Genomic DNA, 19,410 nt, shown 5'->3' on the forward strand with positions numbered 1-19,410 from the left:
GATGCAGCCACCATGAGTGTCCACACTGCCCGCCACAGAAGGTCGCCCTCACTGGGATGAAGCCAGCGAGGTCACGGCTGCCCCAGCCTGTGGCTGTGCTGTCGGGGCACGTGGCCCACGTGGCTGCGGAGGGCGAGGGGTGAGCTCTCACCCTCAGCCCAGGATGGACGTGGCCTCACTCTGCTCGACACCCACTGGCTGGTCCTGGTCACATAACCTGGCTGAGCTGCAGGGACGCTGGGGAGTGTCGGGGAGCACCTGGAAGGCGGGGTGTCCTTGAGGTCAACCAGAACACTGGACATCAGATTTGGACACGGTGGCTCCAGCCAAAGATGGCGGTAAAGGAAAGTTCCAGAAAGGGGACCATTGTCAGTTCTAGAGACAGTCAGCCCGGACAGCACAGGCAGGAGGGCCCAGGAGGGGGGTTATGGGAAAAGAGGGAGGGGTCTTCACGGGCGCACACCGGCCAGAGGCCTTGCAGACGCGATGGGAGCACCAACACGCGGCACTGAAGACGCGGTGTTCACAGCGGCTCTCGGGGACGGGGATGGCCAGCAAGAAGCCGGGGGACGTTACCATGTGCAGAGACGGGGGTTTTCTTCCCCAGAAAGGAAAGGAGAGGGAGGGAGGGACTTCAGAAAAAGCAATTAGGAGCTTGTCGAAAAACATTATGTGCAGCAGATGGGGTCCACGTATGAAGTGAGCCACGTGTGGTGGGCTTGTGGCATGAAAGGAGAGTCTGAACCGCATTCAGGGACTGTCCCCTGGGGTGGCACGAAGGTCATCCCACCACTGAAGCCACTGAGAAGGGAGTGATCACAGCCGCGCCCTTGGCTCTGCGCGAACGACATTGGGACGCAGCCAGGACGACGCAAATGCCGACAGTGGCTCTCGATTTTAGAATCATCCGTGGGGGCTCGGCCTGGGGTCTGACACTGAGAGGGACAAGCTGGGCGGCTTGGAGGGAGGAGGCCGAGGGAAGGTGGGAGGAGGGTTGGGGCCCCACATCGTCACCCTAGACCACGGTGGGCGTGAAGCGGGGATGCCGACGCCGCCCGCTAGCCCGGGGCCCAGCAGCTCATGCGTGGTTCAGCCGGGCATCTGGGGCCACGCCACGTAATAAAGGCTTCTCGCTGCCTCAGTCGCAGGTCCCTCCAGGCAGCCCACGACAGCGGGGACCAGCTGAGGGACGCTCAAGGTCTGCAGGGAAGGTGGACAGTGCTGCCCCACAGCTGACCAGGTCAGAGGCCAGCTGCCTGCTGCTCCAGGGCAAGAGCCTGGCACCCACATAAAGGTGGGTCAGACCGTGAGGGCCCCCAGGGGCCAGGGGACCCGGCTGAACAGCCGGGCTGCCGGAAACTCCGTGCCAGGGCAGCCCTCCCGCCTCATTTAGGGCTCCCAGGCTATATTCGGGGTCCCAGGGGCTCGGCCTGAGCCTTATTCTGGGGAGGCGCCTGGGCGCGGAGGCCCGGGCTGGGGCCCTGGTCCTGGTTCATGCGGCCCGGGTCCTGCGTCGCCCAGGCGCCAGGCAGAGGTGCGGGGCCGGCAGGGAGCGCAGGGTCCTTACCAGGAAGGACTGGAAGAGCTGGAAGCTGCCGCCCAGCCGCACGTACAGGTGGGACTGCAGCTGCGTGGACGTGCCGTTGAAGGCGTTGGCCACGGCCAGGAAGGCGTAGGGCCCCACCGTGAAGAACTCCCAGTCGCAGGCGCCCGACGTGGCGACGGTCTGGTTGGCCTCGAAGAGCCGGGCCCCTGGGCTCCACTTGTAGATGACACTGTAGATGTTGTGGTCGCTGCCTGGAAGCCGAGCGCCATGGAGGGAGGGAGACGGGCTGCCGTGGCCTGGAGACGGGCTGCCGTGGCCTCGCGGCGGCCTTGGCAAGACCCTGCCCACCCGGACCCTGCCCCAGGCCCTGCAGCCCGTCCAGTCCAGCCAGGCCCTGCTCTCCTGCACCCTCCCCAGGCCCCCAGCAGTGGCAACGCCCTTCACGTGACCTTCCTGCCTCTGTGCCCCGATGAGAGCCCTCAGGGGCCCCGACTTCGGATGGCTCCAGAGCCCCTGAGGCCTTGCAGCACGCTGGAGGCGGGACCCCCGCCCTCCCCAGCCTCACCCCTCACGCTGTCCACCATCCCCTTTGCGCTCCCCGCCGCCGGTCAGGCCTGCCCGGAACGTGCTCCCTGGAGCTCCTCACCCACCCCCAGGGCTGGGCCAGCCTCTCCCGGGACACTCACTCCCATGGGGGGTACTGGGTGGCGGGCTCCTGGGGTCCTCTCTGCCTATGAGCAGTGGTGGGGTCTCCTCCCTGGCCCCCCGCCCGCCGCCAGAGTTCCCCGGCGGGTGTAGACTCAGGTGATCGCTGAGCCGCAGAGCCTGCCGAGGCCAGAGGTGCCCTGCAGGGCCGACTGCCCCCCGGGGCCCTGTCCCCCAAGAGCTACAAGGCAGGGAAGGGCTCACCGTGGCCACGCAGGGCAGTCACCTGGCCCAGAAGCCAGGTTTCCCAGGCCCTCCCAGGACTGTCCCCCACTGCATCCCACAGAGTTTGTGCCCAGAATGGAGAAGGGCAGGGACGCCCTTACCTGGACAGATGAGGGGGTGCCCAGGTGTGTCCTCCCTCAGACGCCACTGTCAGATTGCCAAGCCACGTGTGGTTTATTACACATTTTTAATGAGATACACTGAACCCTGCAGGTGACCCTGCCCTGGCCCTGGAGCCCAGGCCATAGCTCCTACCTTCCCGGTGGTTGGCCACGGCCAGGAAGTGCTCCCCGGACACCTCGAAGGCCTCCCAGTCCCGGGCGCCGTGGGTGAGGACCCTCTGGTACGGTGCGAACCTCCGCCTTCTCTGGCTCCATTTGTAAATGACAGAGAACTCCTGACCCTTTTCATTCGGTTCAAAATTAGCCACAGCCAGGAAGATCTGGGGAGAGGACCGGGACAGCGTTCTCGTGATCTGCGCGAGGGGTCCGGCACTCGAGGCTTCTGAACACCGGCCTCGGGACAGGGGCTGAGCCGGGACTGACGGCCTGGGGCGGGCCCAAGAGCCCACGACTGACTCTCCGGATCTTCATCACATTGAGACCCGCAGCCGCGTCCGCATTGAGCAGCCCATGAGCTCCGTTCCTGTCTCCCAAGCCCAGGAAAAGCTTTACGCACGGAAATGTTCTTCAGCACCGGGTGAAGAGGAAAACTCTTAACGCCCTGCTGTCTCAGGAAGCACGTGTTTGTCACGCAGTCGAGGACAACATGGCAACGCCCCACGTGTGACGTGAGCTGGAGGCCAGATGGTGGGTCGTGTGACTGAGGCAGGAGCCGGAAGCCCGGGGACGGGGCACGCTCACGGCGGCTGAAGCAGCCCCAGGTACACTCCGCCGCTGCTTAGGGGACGGGGCAGACCTTTTTCTTAGTTTTCTAAAGTTCCCAATTTTTCTTTGATATCAAGTTGTTTTTTATAATGAAAAAATATAAACCTTTAAAATGTCATCAACCATAAAACCAGAGGGCTAGTCACTCCTTCACCAGGCTGGCTGGGAGCACAGGACCCTGAGGGTCGGCAGCGACGGGGAACAGAGGTCTCTCTGTTTCGCTCAGTTTTGTCCCCCGTGGGGGGGGACACCTGCCCAGGTGAGGGCAGGGCTGCACCTGGCACACGTGTTAGTGAGCAAGTGACTTGGGGGCGGGCTCGGGGAGGTAAAGAGAAAACTCTCACAAGGGGATGACCCTCTTAGCCACGACCCGTGGGCCACTGCTCAACGCAGCCCTGGTGGAAGGAAGGGGAGGCTGCCCGCGAGGCTTTCCCACCCAAGGCCTCCGGGCCAAGCTCACCATCCTCACCTGTCCCTCCATTAGGACATCACGTGTCCCCAGTGTGTATGGAGCGAGTAAAGGAAGGCTGGGAAGGGAGGCCTATTTTCATTCTGACGTGACGTCCGCCCTGCTGACTGGTTTAGGTCAGATTATCTCCAAGGTTTAAGGAGGCAGTGGTGGGTCTGCACGGAGCTGGGGAGCATCTCAGACGTGGGCTGATCTCTATTTTGCGGAAGCCAAACAGACTTTCTCAGTCACATTCTGGACTCAGAGACGCAGCCGTGCCTGACTTTAAAAGGCATTTAGAACCTGCACGAGGCTTCGAAACCAGTAGAGGTGCCTTTCCCCATAAAATCTACGTAAGGAGCCCCAACCTTGGGGCTCTGTGGCGTTTCCCAAGGTAAAAAGGATCGAGAAAGACTCCGAATGCAGACTTGCCTTTTTTCCAATGGTGAAATGTCTCCAGGACTGCGCTTGGTGCGTGGGAATGTCCTGGTACGAGGAGAACTTCCCGTCGGCCCATTTGTAGATGGCGGACGTGGTTTTCCGGTTGGCAGTGGCCACGAAGAGCCCGGCCCCGGGGATGACGAAGACCTCGATACCCAGTGTCTCCGAGTTCGTGAACAGGCTCTGATGATCCTCCACGTACTCCAGCCTTTCTTTGGCTTGTGATAGAGACCCAGAGACCCAGTTAATGCTTCCCAGGACAGAAGCCTGGACGGACGTCCAGGGGTGCAACTCCAGGGACCGGGGCCATGACCCGGAGCACTGTGGCCTTGAGCGCCGTGCCGCCCTCACCAGGAGGCCCGGCAAAGGAGCCTCTCATCCCCGCACAGGTTTTAGGGTCTGCAGAGCCCCCAGGGATACTAGTCGGGTGGAACTGACACGTCAGGTCCCTACTAGATGTTTCCCACGGCTCGCGGCTTCCACGAAAGGCTGTGCCCTGATGGGAACTAGAGAGTAGAGGCCACGGCTCGGGGACTTTCCCCCGGAGCCAGTTCCCATTTCCCGAGGACCCCCTTGGGGAGCATCACGGAACCTCTCCTCACCTCCCCGCCAACAGAACCACTCCCGGGCTCCCGGCACCATCGCATCCAATGTTGACCCGAGTGGGCGGCGAGGGTAGGAGAGCAGGTGGGGCTCCTGGAGCGGGGCTGGCCCCCTCGGGGAGGTTCGAGAGCTGAGAGCCGGCCAGCCTACCCGTAGGGCCCAGGAGGGCACACATTTCCAGGTGAGGCACGCGGGCTCACTGCTCCGTGGGGGGGTCGTCCCTGTCCCTAAGTATCGCTGGCTCTGAGAAGACCCCGAGGTCCCCAGAGCCCCACCCACCTCACCTGCTAACACGGAGACCCACTCGCTGCCCACGCACAGGTATAGCCCCTTGCGGCCGGCGTCAAACCAGAACTGGGCGTCCTCCGCTTTGGTACACGGCGGCCGGGATCCCAGCGTCACCTTCATGTCGGTTTCTGTGGGGAGGCAGGAAGATGGGTGTCCAGTGGGCACGTGCTACCCGGAGGAGGGCAGAGGCGGGAGTGTCAGGTGACCCCTGCTTTCGCCTTCAGCTCCACCCCCTGAGCGGCCAGGAACCACTCAGGGTCTCGGGGAGGGAGGGAGACCCAAGAGCCCGTGGCCTGCCTGGGGCATCCGCACGCAGGACGGCCTCCCGCCCACCTAGTTCTTCCCCGTGGCCTCAGCTCTGCTGAGAGCCCTGGGCCATCACGCCGCACGGCTCTCCGCTTCCACCTGAGACTCGCTGGTACGCGTCCACCCAGCTTCCATTCTGCGTAGTTCTGAGGCCCCTGACCCCTGACCCCGGGGCTCACGGCTTCATCCCAGGTCCAGCCCTCACCCCGATGGTGCCACTTGGCCCCTTTACAGCAACGTCCGCACTGTGGCCCCGGCGGCCAGTCTGTGGCACTGAGCGCATCCTCGACCTCTTGAACTGCCCGGCAGAGGCCTGGGGCCAGACTCCTGCCCGAGGCCCGGCAAACAGCCCAGAGGCCGTGTGCCTCTGGGAATCTGGGGACACGGGTCCAGGATTGGGCCTAAGGGCCAGCTTGCTCAGGGGGCTCCCCTGACTCGTGAGGCTCGAGAGGGTCGGGCTGTCTCCCCGCCTCCCTAGTAGGGAGGAGGGGTTTCAGACCCTCCATGGCAGGGGATGTGGCTTAAATAAACCGTCAACACCAACTTTACACCGGGGAGGTGCAAACACAAACTAAAGACGGCAAAGCTGGGGACACTCTAGGCTGGGGACCCAGAAAACAGCAATGAACCTCATGAAGGTCGGGGTCCCCGCGGGGGCGGGGTGCTGACGCTTGATGTCTGTTGGAGAGGAAGGGGGGAAAGGGCCCCAACGCTGCTCTGGGGGCAAAGCAGGGACGCAAGATTGTAGGCTCAGCCCCAGGTCCCAGGCGGGACGAGCAGTTAATCGAGGGCACGGTCCAGGCGGGGGTTAAACAGCCATGGGGGGCGCCCTTGGGAGGGAGGCGGGTCTGGCGGCACCATCTGCCTTCCCTGCGGGGCCGTCTGCGTCAGGCCCGGCGTTCCCTTCATGCATGTGCCAAGCGCCCTCCTGTCTTGTGCCCGGGGAGGTTGGCAGTGCCAAGGCTCCCAGGGTCTACCGTCGGCGTGGGGAGCGGGTGGCTGCGGCCTACTAACCATAGGGGTACTTCAGCACCTCACTATCGTCCGGCTTCCCCGCGAGTCCCCGCAGGATAGGGGGGATGGACAGCAGGGCGAGCTCAGGATTCCTGCAGGGACAGAGCCTCAGGGTGGCGTCTGAGCCGGGCAGCAGGACCAGCTGCCTCACCAGGCCCTGCGGAGAGAGGGACAGCGCGCTGAGACCTGCACTGCTGGAGCGGGCCCCGCCCACTGGGCTCAGCCCCCCCAGCCCCCGAGGGAGGGGTGGAAATGCGGGTGCGGGTCTAAGCTCTGAAGCCAGGAGAGAGGAGTCAGCCCGTTGGGTACGGGGGGCATTGGGAGCAGTGGTGGAGAGCTGTGCACCATTCGAAGGTGATTACACCACGGAAGGGACCTCTCCTGTGGACGCCCTACAGTGACGGGTACAATGCTTATCCACCTGTATGTCCATCCGCTCGTCTGTCTGTCCATCCATCCATCCATCCCTTTGTCCATCTCTGTCCATCCATCCATCCCTTTGTCCATCCATCCATCCATCCATCCACCCACCCAAATACCCATTCATTCATCCATCCATCTATACATCTGTTCATCTATCTGCCCACCCATCTGTCCATCCATCTGTCCATCCACCATTCATCTATCTGTCCATTAGTCCATCCATCCACCCATCCATTTGTCCATCTCTGTCCATCCATCCATCCCTTTGTCCATCCATCCATCCATCCATCCACCCACCCAAATACCCATTCATTCATCCATCCATCTATACATCTGTTCATCTATCTGCCCACCTATCTGTCCATCCATCTGTCCATCCACCATTCATCTATCTGTCCATTAGTCCATCCATCCACCCATCCATCCAAGCATGCCATCGGTAAATATTCAGAGCGTGGTTCTTTACACGGGACACGGCAAGAAACAAAAGCCCTAACCCTCATGGAGCAAGGTCCCCCCCGCTCCCCTGCACTCTAAGGGAAAGACAGGCAATGAGCAAACACACAGCTGGTCTGAAGGTGGTCAGGGCTACAAAGACAATCTGGGGAAGGGGGTGAGAGAGCTGGGTGTGGGTGTCGTCTCCTCAGAGTGCAAGGGAAGGCCTCCATGGTATGAGGGCACAGGGCAGGGCCCCAAAGTCACAGGGAGTGTGCCATGGCAGGAGTGGGACAAATGTTCCAGGAGGAGGGCACAGCAGGTGCAAAGGCCCTGTGGTGGGAGTGTGCCCGGCATGCATGGGACTCCACGGAACCTTTATGCTCCCCATTCCCAACTGCACGTACAACAGTGTCAAACTGGGGTGCCAGACCAGTGGTGACAGCCCCCCAGGAGCACTGGTGTTGGGAGGTCCAGGCAGGCAGCTCCTCCGTAGTTACCGTGAACTGGCCTTTGGTCCTCCTCCGGCTGCCGACGAAGAACCGGGCTCCTTGCACCGATAGGGTGGCCGGGAAGGGCACATCAGCCATTCTGAAAACATTGGAGGATGGTTTTAGGGCCATGGGAGAGCAGGGTCGTGGCCTATTTACGTAGAAAAGGATGGGGGCAGCCCCGCCTGAGGCTGTATCAGTGTCCGGGGTCAGCCATGACGAGAACCACAGGCTGGGCGCCTCAAACCACAGAAGTGTGTTCTCCCGCAGTGCTGGCGGCCAGAGGTCTGAGATCGGGGTGTGCCCCCTCTGAAGACTCCAGGGGAAGGTCCTGCCGCCTCTTCCGGTTGCTGGGAGCTCCTGGAGTTTCCGGGATTGTGGCTTCTTCTCTTCTCCTCCACGCCTCCTTGCAAGGTCACTGTGTCAGGGCCAACCTACTGCTCAGCTTAGCTCGGTTATGCCTGCAGAGATGCTGTTTCCAAACGAGGTCCCATTCTCCGGTTCTAGCGGATGTGAATTTGGGGGGAAGCTCTTTGCCCCAGGACAAGGATCTTCTACAAAACCGTGTGCTGCGGAGGTGTTCAGTGGCCCCTCTCCATGTCACGGGCGTCTCCAGTGGCTCCTCCCGGCACGGGGTCCCCAGCCCGCCCCCGTCCTCTGAGCCCAGGGCCGTGAGACAGATGATGTCGGGGCCAGACGGGGTTCACCTCGGTGAGCCGGGATGTGTGGGAAGATGTGGCTGGAGTTGGGTCTTGAGATGCAAGTGGAGGCCCAACTCGGGATGGGGAAGACGTGGGACCTCCTGGAGGGGACTGCGTGGCTGGAGCCTCTGGGGGAAGAGCCAGGTGTGTGCTTCCTCTCCACTGTCCAGCACCTCCCGGACCATGATGCCACGTCCTCTAGTCAAAGCACCTGCTCCGTCCAGGGTCTGCCGTCTGGCTGCCGCTGGCCGTGGCAAGGTCCCAGAACGCCTGCGCTCCGAGCACAGCTCCCAGGCTTCCTGGGTCCGGGTGTGAGCCCTCCGCGGCGCCGCAATGAGCTCCAGCACCCGCACCGCCAGCCTTGTCCTCCTGCACATGGCCCCCGTCACAGAACTGCCCCACGGCCGGCTCTCCCACCTGAGCCGCCGTCTCCCTATAAAGGCCCCAGGGTATTCGGGGCATGGTGGGCGGAGTTGTGATAGAGGCATGTTTAAACAGCGTGTGCGTGTTAAGGAGAATCTTTTATTCCAACAAGTTTCATAATGTCAAAGCAGAGCGAGAGTCTACCTTTGAAAGGAATATTTGTCATAAGGATAGATTTAGTGTAAAGGGACCATTTGTGATTAAGAAAGAAAGGGTGGCGAGCCCCAGCCAGCGAGGAGGGACGCTGAGGGCCGGTGGGGGTCGTCCCCGCCCAGCTTACCCGGGAGCCAGGCCACGGGGACCAGGCCACGGCCAGGACAAGAGATGGGCTCGGGCTCTCGAGTGCCCGGGGTTGCGTCAAAGCTATAAGGTGATGTTCTGGTGAATATTTACTCCCTCGTCCCAGAAAAGGAAACTGAGTCAGAGAGGTTAAGTGATGGGTTGAAAGTCAGAAAGCAAGACCTGGGCCTCATCGGGCGGCAGCTCCTGGTGCCCGAGTTCACCCTGACCTTCCTCTGGGCCTTGCCTCGATGCTACCGACTCCGCAGCCGCGTTGATGGGTCGAGTCCCATCCCCCAGCCCCAGCGGGCAGGCCGCGGCCCCTCCCCGCCCGGGCGCTCCCGCCCATCGCCGCCTCTCTGGGGGGCGGGGCCGTTCCGCGTCCACCAGCCAATGAGCCTGGCGCTCCTCCTCCAGCCTGACCCCCCGGCCTTCGGCGGAGCTCCGCGGGCCAGCGTGCGCCCTGCGAGCTCTGCTGGCAGCACCCGGCCCCTGCCACCCCTCCGGCGCCGCGGTACCTACATGTCCACGGGGAGGCCGCAGTCCCTGGTGAGGGAGAAGGAGCCTTCGGACACGGCCAAGACCAGCGTGTGCCACTGGCCGTCCGTCAGAGCCGGGCCGCGGAAGGACACGCGGACCTGCCAGGCGCGCGCGCCGTCCTCCCTGAGGAAGAGGAAGTGCAGCTGGGTGGGCGAGTAGCGCAGGCCGAGCAGCAGCGAGTCCCGCTCCTCCGCCACCACCGTGAACAGGTACTCGTTCTTCTGCAAGAGAGGGGCCAGCGGGGGCGGGGCATGGAGGGGGCAGGTGAGGGGGGCAGGTGAAGGGGGCAGGTGAAGGGGGGCAGGTGAGGGGGGCAGGTGAAGGGTGGCAGGTGAGGGGGCAGGTGAAGGGGGGTAGGTGAGAGGGGCAGGTGAAGGGGGGCAGGTGAGGGGGCAGGTGAAGGGGGCAGGTGAGGGTGGCAGGTGAGGGGGCAGGTGAGGGGGCAGGTGAAGGGTGGCAGGTGAGAGTGGCAGGTGAAGGGTGGCAGGTGAAGGGTGGCAGGTGAGGGGGCAGGTGAAGGGGGGCAGGTGAGGGTGGCAGGTGAAGAGGGGCAGGTGAGGGGTGGCAGGTGAGGGGTGGCAGGTGAGGGGGGCAAGTGAGGGCGGCAGGTGAAGGGGGCAGGTGAAGGGGGCAGGTGAGGGCGGCAGGTGAAGGGGGGCAGGTGAAGGGGGGCAGGTGAGGGTGGCAGGTGAACGGGGGCAGGTGCAAGGGGGCAGGTGAGGGCGGGTCTCTGGGCCGCAGCGCCTGAGACAGTAACCAGGGTCTGTGATGAAACCAAATGCACCACTCACACCCATGAGGACAGCTACTGTCAGTAAAACAGAAAATTGCAAGTGTTGCTGAGGATGTGGAGAAATTGGAGCCCTTGTGCACTGCTGGGGGGGAAGGCAGCAATAAAATGGTGCAGCTGTTATAGGAAACAGTATGGAGGTTCCCCCAAAAATTAGTGTGGAATTACCATCTGACCTAGCAATTCCACTTCTGGGTGTATCCCAAAAGGACTGGCAGCAGCCTCCTGAAGAGGTACTTGTACACCCGTGTTCACGCGAGCATCGCTCTCAATAGCTAAAATGTCAAGGCAGCCAGTGTCCATCGATGGAGAAATGGATAACTAAGGTGTGGTCCATTCATGCAATGGGATATTGTTCAGCCTTAAAAAGGAAGTTCTGACGTCAGCGTGGATGAACCTTGAGGACCTGATGCTCAGTGACGTAAGCCAGTCACAAAAGGACAGGTAGTGTGCGGTCCACTGATGTGAGGTCCCTGGGGGACCCGGATGCACAGGGGCCAAAGGTGGGCGGTGGGGCGGGGGCTGGGGGCAGTCGTGGGGAGCTGGTATTTAATGCGTGTAGAGTTCCAGTTTGGGGAAGATGAAAGGTTCTGGAGATGGACGGTGCTGATGGCTGCACAACAGCGTGACTGTCCTTCATGCCCCTGAGCTGGATGCTTCAAAGGGTTGAAATGGGAAATTTCACGTCACGTGTATTTTACCACAATTTAACGAACCTCGCGCCACCCGCCATTGTCGCGATCTCCAAACGCCAGCAACCCCAGCTCGGACCAGGGAGAGACCATATATACTTGACTGTACGTAAGTGCAATTTACAGTCTGTTCATTTCTAGCCTAACACAGTAAAAAGCGTAAAGAAATGAAAGTGATTAAACCTGAATGCTAAGCAGATACGTTAAATATAGAATGTAGTTCTTTAGCAAGTCTTTGCCCATGTAAAACTATCAGTGAATTCCACGCAACTGTTACACTAAAGAAGTGGAAAAACTCCATGGTCCTCATGGTTAATTTAACACCTAATTTAGCAAAATCAATTTGCACAGCTTGGGTCACATGGCCTCTGGCCACTCTGGGCGCTGAGGGGACACGTGTGGCCCCTGCACTTATCTTCCATGTGAAGGGCGCCTTCCCGTGAGCCAAGTCTCAGGAAGTGCACGGAATGGGTGGAAATGACACAGTAGGACAAAATGCTCACAGTGTGGCTGGGCCCGTGAGGCGGGTGGCTGGGACGGACGGTGACGTCACAGCCAGGGCCTCCGGGTGGACGGGCGTCTTTACTCCCCCATGTTCACGTCCCAGGACCCCGGAGCCTGAGCAGGCGCTGACCTTCTTGGAGAGGGCAGGGGCCCCACCCAGAGGGGTCAGGCCACTGACCTTTGGGGTTCTCAGTCCCTCACCTCTAGGAATACTCCTGGCTGGAGGAGACCAGTGTCTGGTCAGAACCCTGTGTTTCCCCCCAGTGAAGGTGAGAGACAGGAATTGGGTCATGTGATGAAGTAAGTTTATTTATCCGGGTGCCTGAGGAGGTGCTGACAGGATGGAAGTGGAAGCCAAGTGACGCAGGCAGAGGAACTGGGAGGGGGACAGGTGACCCAGAGGCAGGTGGAGGTGCAGCAAGGTCGGGGTTCCCGGGGCAGGATCAGAGGTCAGTCAGGCCAGGACAGTGGGGACGAAGGGGACCCTGTCCCGAGTGGGGGCAGCCGCCCAACCCAGGTCAGGACTAAGGGAGGCTGGGAGGACCGAGTCATGGGGGGACCTGAGCCCGGCTGGCCTGGGGGGACGTGCCCGGTCAGCAGCAGGACGTGCCCGAGGCGGGGACGCAGCAGGTGGGGCAGCAGGCGGGGCGGCAGAGCAGGGCTGCGGAGGAGGAGGGTCTGCGGCAGGACGAGGGGTAGGGGGTGGGCTGGCAGCACGAGGGGGCTGAGCAGGGGGCGGCCTCACAGCACACAGGCTCGCAGCACACAGGTGTGTAACAGACGGGCTTGCAGCAGACAGGTGTGCAGCAGACAGGTTTGCAACAGACAGGTGTGCAACACAGGCTTGCAGCAGACGGGCACACAACAGGCCTGCTGGCAGGGGGAGCAGGTGTGGCAGGGGGGCTCCCACACTCGCCCTTCCTCCTTGGGGTTGAGAGCTGGCTGCAGGAGCCCCTCATTAGTGCTGGCGTAGTTTCTACAATAGTTTTCCCTCGTTAAACTTGTGAGTGTAAATATCCTGAGTTGCAGGATGTTTTCCCTTCGCTCCTTTGTTTGGCTCCAGAAAGTCATGGAAACTATTGAGGCAAGATTATGCTGAGTGTGGTTTAGAGGTGAACACCTCTCTAAATTGATGCATTCTGTTCCATGTCTCCTGTGTTTGGGGTACTTTTAATATCAGTTTAACTTTTAAGCGTTTTAAAATTTAAGTGTAGCCTGCGTGCCGCCACTACTGAGCCCACGCGCCTAGAGCCCGTGCTCTGCAACAAGAGAAGCCACCACAGTGAGAAGCCCGCGTGCAGCAAGGAAGAGTAGCCCCCGCTCGCCGCAACTAGAGAAAGCCCGCACGCAGCAACGAAGACCCAACGCAGCCAAAAAAAAAGAAGAATCTTAAGTGTAAACTGACATTGGCACATCTTATAAAATGCAAGTGGTTCAGAAGATTGGACCATAGAGTGGGTCTAGGGTCACGTTCCAGCAGGGCCTGGTGTGAGACCCAGGCTCTGCCAGCAGGAGGTGAGGGATGCCCAGAGCCCTCGCAGCCCAGCCTAGCGTGCCCGAGAGGAGCGTTAATGGGACACGGTCGGACGTGGACTCTGCAATGAAACTTTCTCAAGGAGCAGCGCTCACAGGTGTCTGAGTGAGTCTGGGGCCATGAAAGGGACGCAGGACTGCAGGGTAAATCGGGAGCCGTTTTCATCAACATTTCACCCAAACTCAAGTGCCTTTCGGCACAGGCTGTGCGCCCCACACTCCTTGGCTGGGCAAATTGCCCTTCTTGACCCGAGGTTGCCTCCCTCAGAGGTGATGCCCTGAAGGACGCAGGGACAGGGAGAGGGTCTCCCCCTGGAGACCCCGCGTGCGAGCAGTGGAGACGTGCGGACCCCAGCTAACACCCAAAGTCAAGCCCAGGCAACAGTCAGTTTCCCTCGTGGATGAAGAAGGTGTGGTCCTGGGGAGCCCGGAACTGAAAGTCAGCATGGGCTGACTGGTGAGGAGGTCGACGCCTGGAGCAGCGATGGGCACGACGGCCCTGGCCACAGCTGTGGGGTTAGACAGCACTGTCTGAGCACCTGTTCTAGGCCAGGCGGGAATCCTCCAAATCACAGAGATAAAAGAGAAAACCCCAAATATGATGAGAGAAAATGTAATCAACGGACCGTGTGTTTCGCCGACGCCAAACATGACAGTCCGTTTGCTAGGGAGGGAAGAGGCACAGCTAGGATACAACAGTGGAGACAAACCTGAGCGTGAGCCGCTCTGAGCTGAGCGCACGAAGGTGTGTGTGTGTGCGGACTGGAAGGGCTCCATGAATTTCAGGAGCCTCAGGGCTTCAGAGCCCACCCACCCTAGACACGTGCTGGCAGTTTTTAAATGAACAGAATTAATAGCAGCCCCTTCGCCGTGCAGGAAGAAACAGCACGTAGTCTGGAAATGAACCCCCCCAGGGCTGACTCCAGACCCCTCTCCCACCGAACAGTGAAAGACACAGAGCTTCTGGGGGAACATCCGGGATGAAGGCTGATTTGATCTTCTTTCAAATTATTACATCTTTCTCAAGTAAAGAGAACAGCGGTGTATTTTCATATAAGCAAGAGCTTAGAAAGTACTCCACTCACACTTCCCTCTTGAAAAAAAACACTTAAAGAAATAAGACAAATGACCAAGTGATGAAGCAGACAGGAGCACCTGGGGGGCTGGGCTGGCGTCGGTGCAAAGAAGGGGAAACAAGTCGAAATAGCCAGCGAGATGGGTTGTATGTGCAGAGTCTGATCCTTCCTAGGCAGTGACCCCGGTGAGGTTCTAACACTTTATTAATATCAGATGCTCTGTCTGTGTGAGAGCCACCTGGCTGCCGAGCCCTTGAAAAGTGGCCAGTACCACATGTTCACTTTTGGGGGGTTTTTTGTTTGTTTTTTTAAGAGAAGAAATTGTTTTGTTCACTGTTGTATCTCTGGTGCCTAGAACAATTCTTAGTATTGGTACAGAGAAGGGCCCATTTTTATGAAAGAATAACAGAGCATCTTACCACAAGTCATATTCCGAAGTAAACAAAAATGTCCACAGACAAAAGGATCTAAAGCTTTTTGAAAACCCGACATGTGGAAGCATAAGAAATGCAAAGTAGATTATTTTTCTATTCCCACTTTGCTCTGTACAGGTAGGAATGAATTATTATACAATTCTTCAAGGTCCTAAACAACTCAATCAAAATTTACTGCAAAACTCATTTAATCAAAACTTACCATTTAATCAAAATAAAACTCATTTAAGTCATTTTTTTTTCAAATTTACTTTTCAGAACAGTTGGTCACAATCCCTGAATACAAATGCCTTGATCATTTGGAATATGCTACAAAGGCCAGTGGATGAGCTACAGAAGGAACAATGGGAAAATCAAGAGTCTGGACCACCTCCTACTTGGACCAGCAGTGATGAATCAACAGATGATGACTGTATGCAAATGGAGACAGGATTACTCTCAATTTGATCTTCAACTTGCTGGACATGCACAACTGATTCTCTTCTTTCAATATAACTGATACGATAAGAATATGGCTACATTAACTTACTAAAAGCAACAAGGTACAAAGATAAAGGTATTAATCTCTGGCAGTATTTTGAAAACACTGATAAACACTAAATATTTAATACCAGAACACTGCAAGATCCCCTCAGCAATCTCTACCCATTTTCCCAACTTTTTAAAATTTTTGCATTATTTATTATTGATTGTCACCTCCCCCACCTAGGATGTAAACTCCGTTAGAGAAGAATTTTTCCTGTTGTGTTCAGCCTTCTATCCCCGGTGCCTGAAACAGTGCTTGGTACATAGAAGGTGCTCAATAAATTTGTTAAATCAGGACTTCCCTGGTGGCACAGTGGTTAAGAATCCACCTACCAATGCAGGGGACACGGGTTCAAGCCCTGGTCCAGGGAGATCCCACATGCCATGGATCAACTAATCCGTGCACCACAACTACTGAGCCTGCGCTCTAGAGCCCGCGAGCCACAACTACTGAAGCCCACGCGCCTAGAGCCCGTGCTCCGCAACAAGAGAAGCCACCGCAATGAGAAGCCTGTGCACCGCAAAGAAGAGTAGCCCCCGCTCGCTGCAACTAGAGAAAGCCTGCGCGCAGCAACGAAGACCCAAAGCAGCCAAAAGTAAATAAATAAATTTATTTTTTTTTAATATGTTAAATCATTAAACAGGAATATTAACTGGGCTTTTAAATTTTAACTAAGATTGAACAAAATGCCTGGACCTCTCTTTTCCTTCCAAAAATCACTTTAGAAAAATATTGAACAAATAGTGAATCTATAAGCGTTTTAAAAGCAGCTCTTAGTAACATGTATTGAAATGGTAACTTTTTGGATATATTGGGTTAAATAAAATATGTTAAATTAATCTCACCTGTTTCTTTTTTCACTTTTAAATGGAGCTATTATAATAGTTAACAGTTACATTTGAGGTCCCTGGCCAAGGCCCTTCTCGCTGGGGAACACCCATGTCCTCCAGGTGATTGCCTGCCCAGCACCGTCCCTGCAGGGCCAGGGTGACTCCCTCCTCCCTGTATTTCCCAAGAGGGCAACCTGCCTTAATATTTGAATTCCTGAGGGGATCGCCCAGTGAGCACCTGCCACTTCCAAATATCCCTCCTCCCCCTTGGCTGTTGGTCCCTGTGATGGTGAGTTTCATGTGTCAACTTGACCAGGTCGTGGTGCCCAGTTGTTTGGGTAAACATGTCTGGATGTCATGACAAGCTTATTTCTTAGGTGAGAGCAATAGTGAAATCAGTGGACTCTGAGGAAAGCAGATTGCCCTCCAAAACATGGGTGGGCCTCACCCAATCAGTTGAAGGCCTTGAGAAAAGACTGAGGTCCCCAGAGGAGGAAGAGACTCCGCCAGCAGACCATCTCTACACTCGAGCTGCAACACCAGCTCTTCCCTGGGAAGCCCGCCCTGCAGATTCTGGACTTGCCAGTCTCCACCATCACGTGAGACGGCTCCTCAAACCTCTCTGCATGTGTACACACACGTCTCATTGGTTGTTTCTCTGGAGAACCCTGACTAACACAGGCTCCATCGTCACCGCACATGGCTCTCTCCCTCCTGGCCTCTTCACACAGACAGAAGCACTCACCCTCGTGCCCAGGGCACTGGAGAGCAGCTGGCCCCAGCCTGTCTGAAGCTGTTTCTGGAGTGGGCTTTATGCCTTCAAGGCAGATGCTTTATTAAACGGAGTGTCCCTTGTCTCTAGTAAAGCTCCAAGTCCCCAGTGTGTGAGACCCAGGGCCTGGTTACCTGCCCGCTGCCGTCCTTCACTGGTGGAGGCTGCAGGGGTCTCCAGGTGAGCAGGAATCTCTGGGCTGGAGGCTGCAGGGGACCTGCTAGCACAGGACGCCCAGGCAGAGTGTGGGAGGGCCTGTCTGGCCCTGCCCAATGGTCCTACTGCCCTGGACGCAGCTCAAGGCCACACTCCACATCAAAGCTCTTCCCTAGGGTTTGCACAGATACGCACTCGGTCTCGGAGAGGGCCTGACAATGACTTTATTTGTTAACAGACCGGCCCCTCACATAGGGCAGAACAAAGTCCACGATCTGACAAGGATGGAGAGGAGGACGCTGCTGAGACTTAGGGTCTAGAGGAAGCCAGGAGCCAGTCCAGGGAGCCAGCTGGGCAGTGAGGACTCAGCCCAGGCTGTGGAAGTGGGTGGTTCTGGGGCAGAAGGAGATCCCAGACTGGGCTCAACGCTGCAGAGATTTCAGATGGAATTCAGGGTTGGCCCTAGGAGTAGCTGGCAATGTGCCCAGTCGGCAGCAGACTGAGGCAGGGATGCAGCAGGCAGGGCGGGAGCACGCGGGACGGCAGAGCAGGTACACGGAGGAGGAGGAGGGTCTGTGGCAGGACGAGGGGCAGGGGGTGGGCTGGCAGCACGAGGGGGCTGAGCAGGGGGCGGCCTCACAGCACACGGGCTCGCAGCACACAGGTGTGCAGCAGACAGGTGTGCAGCAGACAGGTGTGCAGCACGCAGGCTTGCAGCAGACGAGCACACGGCAGGCCTGCTGGCAGGGGGAGCAGGTGCAGCGGGGGGCTCGCAGCTAGACTGCCGGCGGCACGAGGCCGTGCAGGGGCCGGTGCAGGCTGGTTGGCAGCAGGGGCTGGACACGCAGCTCACTGGGGTGCAGACGAGGGTCAGGCAGGGGGCCGGGGTGCAGCCGCTGGGGGTGCGGCAGGGGGGCTCGCAGCAGCTCTCTGGGCAGTCGTCCACCTGCCAGCAGGAGCCGGTGCAGGAACCGGGCAGGCAGAGCCGCTGCCGTAGCTCAGGGCGCTGGAGCACACGGACAGGGTGGACACGGCCATGGTGGGGGTGGTGGCTGGAGGAGGGTGAGAGAGAGAGAGAGAGAGTGTGTGTGTGTGTGAGTGAGGTGCTCAGGGCTGTCCAGCTTTATAGCCGTCCTCTGTGTTGTGTGTTGGCATGGCAGCAACTTGGTGAAGCCTTTCCTTCCTTGTTAGTGTCCTGCTCTGTTTCGCAGCTGTCTGTTCTTTCCTTCCTTGTCTGTGTCCTGCCCTGTTCTGGCAGCTGTCTGTAAATGCCTTTCCTTCCTTGTTTGTGTCCTGCTCTGTTCTGGCAGCTGGCAGCTGTCTGTAAATGCCTTTGGCTGGTGAGGCTCCTGGGTGGAGGTGGGGGCTCTCCGGACCTGCGTCTGTCTCCAGAGGATAGACAGTAGGAATCTTTTTGATGTTTTTGCAGGGACAGTAGCAGTCAGGTGACTCTCGTTAGTGACAGCCCTCTGCTGCACTGGGGGCAGGGGCTGTTCTTGTAAACAAAACTCCTGCTCCAAAGGAAGGGACAAGCAGGAACAATCCCAGAATCTGGGCTTTGAGGCGAGGGAGGTGTTTTCAGGTGTGGACAGGTCTGGCCATGCCCCACTGGCCTGGCCACAGGGTGGGATGCACTTGGTGAGCAGATGCTGCTGATTGTGGAGGGAGGTGAGGGGGGCCTGTGTCCACTAGGAGTGAGCCCTGGGGCAGGTGTGAGGACAGGTGTCCTCCTGGGGCAGAGACTGGCTCACAGAGAGGGGCAGGGATGCAGATGCAGGCTAGCGCAAAGAGAATGACCGTGGGGGCAAATGCCTTTCGCTTCATTGCGGCTTGAACGTCTATAGAACCTCCCCTGATAGAGTCTTAATGCTCACACCTTCCTCCTATTCTACAATATCAGGGGCTCCAGACAACATCAGGGGTTCCTACAGCCCCTGGGTGCAAATTAGGACAAGATCTCCTCCCTCAAGCACTCCCCCTCACAGGCAGAAGGATGTGGTGGCTGTGACCTGACCCTCTGTTGTCAGTTCCTGGAGTCTCTGTCATAATATACGTTCAGTAGCAGAGCCTTGTTGTCCATGGGGCCTTGTCCACAGACACCTGCACCGTGTGTAGCAGCCCATGCCCCAGTGCTCAGTCTGCACCTGGGACCTAGTGACCTCTGGCCGTGGTCCCTCGTGTCCTCACTCTTCAGCCACTGTACTGTCCCAGGTCTCTGAGGGGCAAGGGCAGGGCCCTTGGTGATGTGCTCAGCTGTAGGCCTCTGCAAGAGTAGCCAGGGCTCCATCGGGGACTTGTTGGGGGTCAGTGGGCTTCAGGGTGAGGCTGATGGGTGGGGCTGG

General features: G+C 58.6%; 1 protein-coding gene and 1 pseudogene across 3 annotated transcripts in view; both read right to left on the reverse strand.

The window, feature by feature from the left end:
- TSPEAR (thrombospondin type laminin G domain and EAR repeats) overlaps positions 1 to 19,410 on the reverse strand; it is a gene marked incomplete at its 3' end in the record, with an annotated part of 59,088 nt that overhangs the window by 14,534 nt on the left and 25,144 nt on the right. For both annotated transcript variants that reach the window (XM_079922368.1, XM_079922367.1), the window contains exons 3-9: positions 9,738 to 9,976; positions 7,822 to 7,912; positions 6,464 to 6,620; positions 5,140 to 5,271; positions 4,244 to 4,470; positions 2,732 to 2,918; positions 1,568 to 1,797 (exon numbers count right to left, since the gene is read on the reverse strand). In XM_079922368.1, the coding sequence (XP_079778494.1) occupies positions 1,568 to 1,797; positions 2,732 to 2,918; positions 4,244 to 4,470; positions 5,140 to 5,271; positions 6,464 to 6,620; positions 7,822 to 7,912; positions 9,738 to 9,976 (1,263 nt within the window). The remainder of the gene's footprint in view (positions 1 to 1,567; positions 1,798 to 2,731; positions 2,919 to 4,243; positions 4,471 to 5,139; positions 5,272 to 6,463; positions 6,621 to 7,821; positions 7,913 to 9,737; positions 9,977 to 19,410) is intronic.
- LOC307187053 lies at positions 17,491 to 18,106 on the reverse strand (annotated as a pseudogene). The gene has a single exon. The product of its transcript is annotated as an uncharacterized misc_RNA (transcript).

This window comes from Stenella coeruleoalba (assembly GCF_951394435.1).
Source record: "Stenella coeruleoalba genome assembly, chromosome: 5".
In the NCBI taxonomy this organism is placed as follows: domain Eukaryota; kingdom Metazoa; phylum Chordata; class Mammalia; order Artiodactyla; family Delphinidae; genus Stenella; species Stenella coeruleoalba.